Source organism: Gopherus evgoodei, chromosome 1, assembly GCF_007399415.2.
Source record: "Gopherus evgoodei ecotype Sinaloan lineage chromosome 1, rGopEvg1_v1.p, whole genome shotgun sequence".
Classification (NCBI taxonomy): domain Eukaryota; kingdom Metazoa; phylum Chordata; order Testudines; family Testudinidae; genus Gopherus; species Gopherus evgoodei.
Window position 1 is genome coordinate 132,979,856 of NC_044322.1, and position 3,464 is coordinate 132,983,319.

General features: G+C 42.8%; 1 protein-coding gene across 1 annotated transcript; it reads left to right on the top strand.

Annotated features, from left to right (window-relative positions):
- Window positions 1-382: 382 nt before the first annotated feature.
- On the top strand, window positions 383-1,083 carry LOC115643446 (claudin-34-like). The gene is given in 2 exon segments (XM_030547532.1): window positions 383-791; window positions 794-1,083. Coding segments are annotated over 2 exon segments (699 nt in total).
- The last annotated feature ends 2,381 nt before the right edge of the window (window positions 1,084-3,464 follow it).

The following is a 3,464-nucleotide window of genomic DNA, read 5'->3' on the forward strand; positions in this document are numbered from 1 at the left end:
CAGAAAATGGAGTATTATGGTAAGCAAGGGCACACAGAGAAGAGAAGAAGGGAAGCGAAGAGGAATGGGCTCCCGGGCACTATGATAATACCTATAATCAATAAAAACAACATGGCAGTAGGATGGATGACAATGGCTGGGGCTAATATGAAAGAGCAAAAAAATGAGAGAGAGGCCTCTCCGTGAATTTGGGACTTAGGCACGTGCCTGGCTTTGCCTATGCGTTAATCTGGCCCCATATGTCTTAATGTGTGTGGGTCTGTGTGTGGGTCTAAAGATACACTATATTATTTTATTTATATTCTGCTTCATTTCAGTGGACCTGCACTTGTCTGCATTTGCCCATGACAGGATCTGGGCACTCCTTGAAAATCTCCAGACCATGACCTCCCTGGCCACTAGTTTTCACCTCCAGATAATTGGCCTTTCTTTAGGTATGTTAGGCTGGATCCTGTGCATCATCTCAAAGAGACAAATGCATTGGAGAGTGTGGCATACAAGTAACACCACCATTATCTCCTCTGGCATCGCTTGGGTAGGAATCTGGAAAGTTTGTTTTAACAGTCATGGCAAAGTCTCCAGAGAACTTTGGATAATGTTCTGTCACAGATTCTGTTTCAATGATGCCTTCATTCCCCAGGAAATTTCTGTTGCCCGGGTGCTTGTGTTGGCTGGTATAGTCCTGGGGGCACTAGGAAAAGCTTCCACTGTCTTTGCTCTGAGGAATATTTATATGGGAATTCTTCTCAAAATTCAGACTATCAGCTTTTTTCTATCTTGAAAATATTTGTGGGTGTCTGTGTCTTAATTCCAGTGACCTGGAATTGCTATTCTGTAGCATACAATTGTGCTATCCCATTTCCTCCTTCTTTCTACATGCCCTCCAGCTCAGAAGCACAGGAAGCTGGTGCTGCTATTCCTGTCGGGATCACGTCTGTCATCTTGCTGCTGATGAGTGGGACCTTTTCCCTTTCTTACAAACATCCTGTGATGCCGGATGTTACGGTGTTTTCTGATAATAGACTTGAGCTGCATGAGAGAAAGCTGGAGCATAGCTACAAGATAAACATAGTAGCCCAGTGACTTTGTGTGTTCAAGGAGCACTCTGGATTTGCAGTGACATTAATATGTTGGTATTGGAACATAGGGGCACCAAAACAAAGTATGTGATTAGTGATTTTCACATAAAGTTATTCCTAATAATTACAAGACATTGCTACAGAAGCAACATTGAAGTGAACTGTTGGTTCACTCTACGGTTGCTGACTGCCATCATTTGTCTTCTATATACGTGAACTTTATATATTTTTATTTTCTTTCAAAATAGGTATTTAACTTTTCACTGTTGACCTGTTCATTTAATTGAGTTTTTCCTACTGTAATCAGCACCTGACACTTAAATCTTTAACTCAAGATTGGCTGTCTTTCTAAATGATATGTATGCAGCTAGTTTAACCAGAAGTTATGGCTTCTGTTACGCAGATGGTCAGACTAGATGATCATAATTGTCCCTTATGGCCTTCAAATCTATGAATGCCCTACTTTTCCATCCACCTTGCAGCCTGAAACACATTTTTTGAGTGCAATGAGATGATTAACAAACTTAATCTGTTGTTAATGCAGTATCTATCACATTTTGTGCTCTGCTACTTAAGAGCCAGCAGAGGGAGCATGAGTTAACAAATCCTGTTCCTTGAGAGATTAATTGCCGACTTCAGTGATGATGATGATGATGATGTTGAACAAAAAAGAGAGCCACAAATTCCGGGGGGGGGGGAACACATTCATTACAGCGTTGTTAAAAACAGCAACAAACCAAACCACTGTGGCCGAATGAAAAAGGACAACATTGACAGAGAAAACATGTTTCTTTCATGCTTTTAAAAAGACTTTACAAACAATGAGGATTTTACGTCAGCCCAGTCTGGCAGATTGATTTAAGTGACTGAACTCAGGCTTAGGAACAACTCTGTTCTTATGCCAGCTCTGACACTAGTCTTCTGTGTGCCCTAGGGTGAGTCACCTAACCTGTCTATGTCTCTCTTTTCCCATCTATAAAATGGTAATAACACTTATCTAAGGGCAGGTTTACACTACCGCTTAAGTCAATCTAACTTACATTGCTCAGGGGTATGAAAAAGCCACCCTATGACTGATGCAAGTTTTGCACTGTCCACACCCGCACTGTGTCAGCAGGAAACACTCTCCTGCCAACATAGCTTATGCTTCCCACTAAGGTGGACCAATTATGTTGACGGGCAAGCGTTCTCCCGTTAATATAGTGCTTCTTCATCAGGTGCACTGCAGTGGCAAAGCTGCATTAGTGCAGCTGTGCTGATGTAGTGCTGTAGTGTAGACTTGCTCTAGGTCACAGGAATGGTGTGAGGGTTCATTAATGGTTGTACGGTGCTTGTAAAATGGAAAACGCTGTATGTATGTATTCTAAGTAGTATTTTAACACCTATAACCTTTAAAAAAAGGTGGTGCCATTGGACTGATGGTGCCACTGGCCTGGTGTGACAGGGGTGAAGGTGCACACTCCAAAGTGATTCAGCATTCCTGAGAGGATATGGCAACCACAGAGTTCTAATGGTATCACTGTTAATTATCAGGGTAGTTTAAGGCAGACACTGTTCATTTAACTGGCTGCAGTTATTAAAACAGAAGTTGGAAAGGGCTTGTGCAGCCGAGCTGTAGTGCTGCCTTATATCTTAAGAGCACACATCACATGTTTTTCCATATTCAAAGAACATCCATTTAGTTTAAAATGAACTTATTTTTTATTAGAGAAAACAACAAAAACAACAAAAAGAAATAAAACATAGGGCTAGATTCACAAAGGGACTTGTGCAGATAGGGGCTGGTCTACTCTGGTGAGGGGTATCAATCTAAGATACGCAACTTCAGCCATGTGAATAGCATAGCTGAAGTTGAAGTATCTTAGATCAATTTATCTCGGGTCCTCACGGTGCGAGATTGACGTCTGGGGCTCCCCGTGTCGACTCTGCTACTGCCGCTCTCTCCGGTGGAGTTCCAGAGTCGACGGGAGCGCGTTCAGGGATGAGACGCGATATATCGATCCCCGAAAAATCGATCACTACCCGCCGATACGGTGAGTAGTCTGGACATACCCTTAGTGGAATTCACAGCTGTAAGGTAGGTACCCAGACTCCCTATGTGAGCAGGGGGGACACACGACAGGATTCAGGATAGAGGGAGCTTCCAGGCAGCAGCTGTGGTCTCAGCAAGCTGATCTAATTAACAAGGCAGTGTACTTAAGACTGGGGTCAGCTACTTAAAGGGGAGATGTGCATATCTCTCTCTCTCTCTCTCACACACACACACACGCGCGCGCAGCAGAAAGTGTGTGGCAACAAAAAGTCATTTGTCCTGAAGGATGTTTTGAGTAAGGAATTTTCTAAATCAGGTAAGTTGTGAGTGAGAGTTTAGCTTCTAATCAGAAT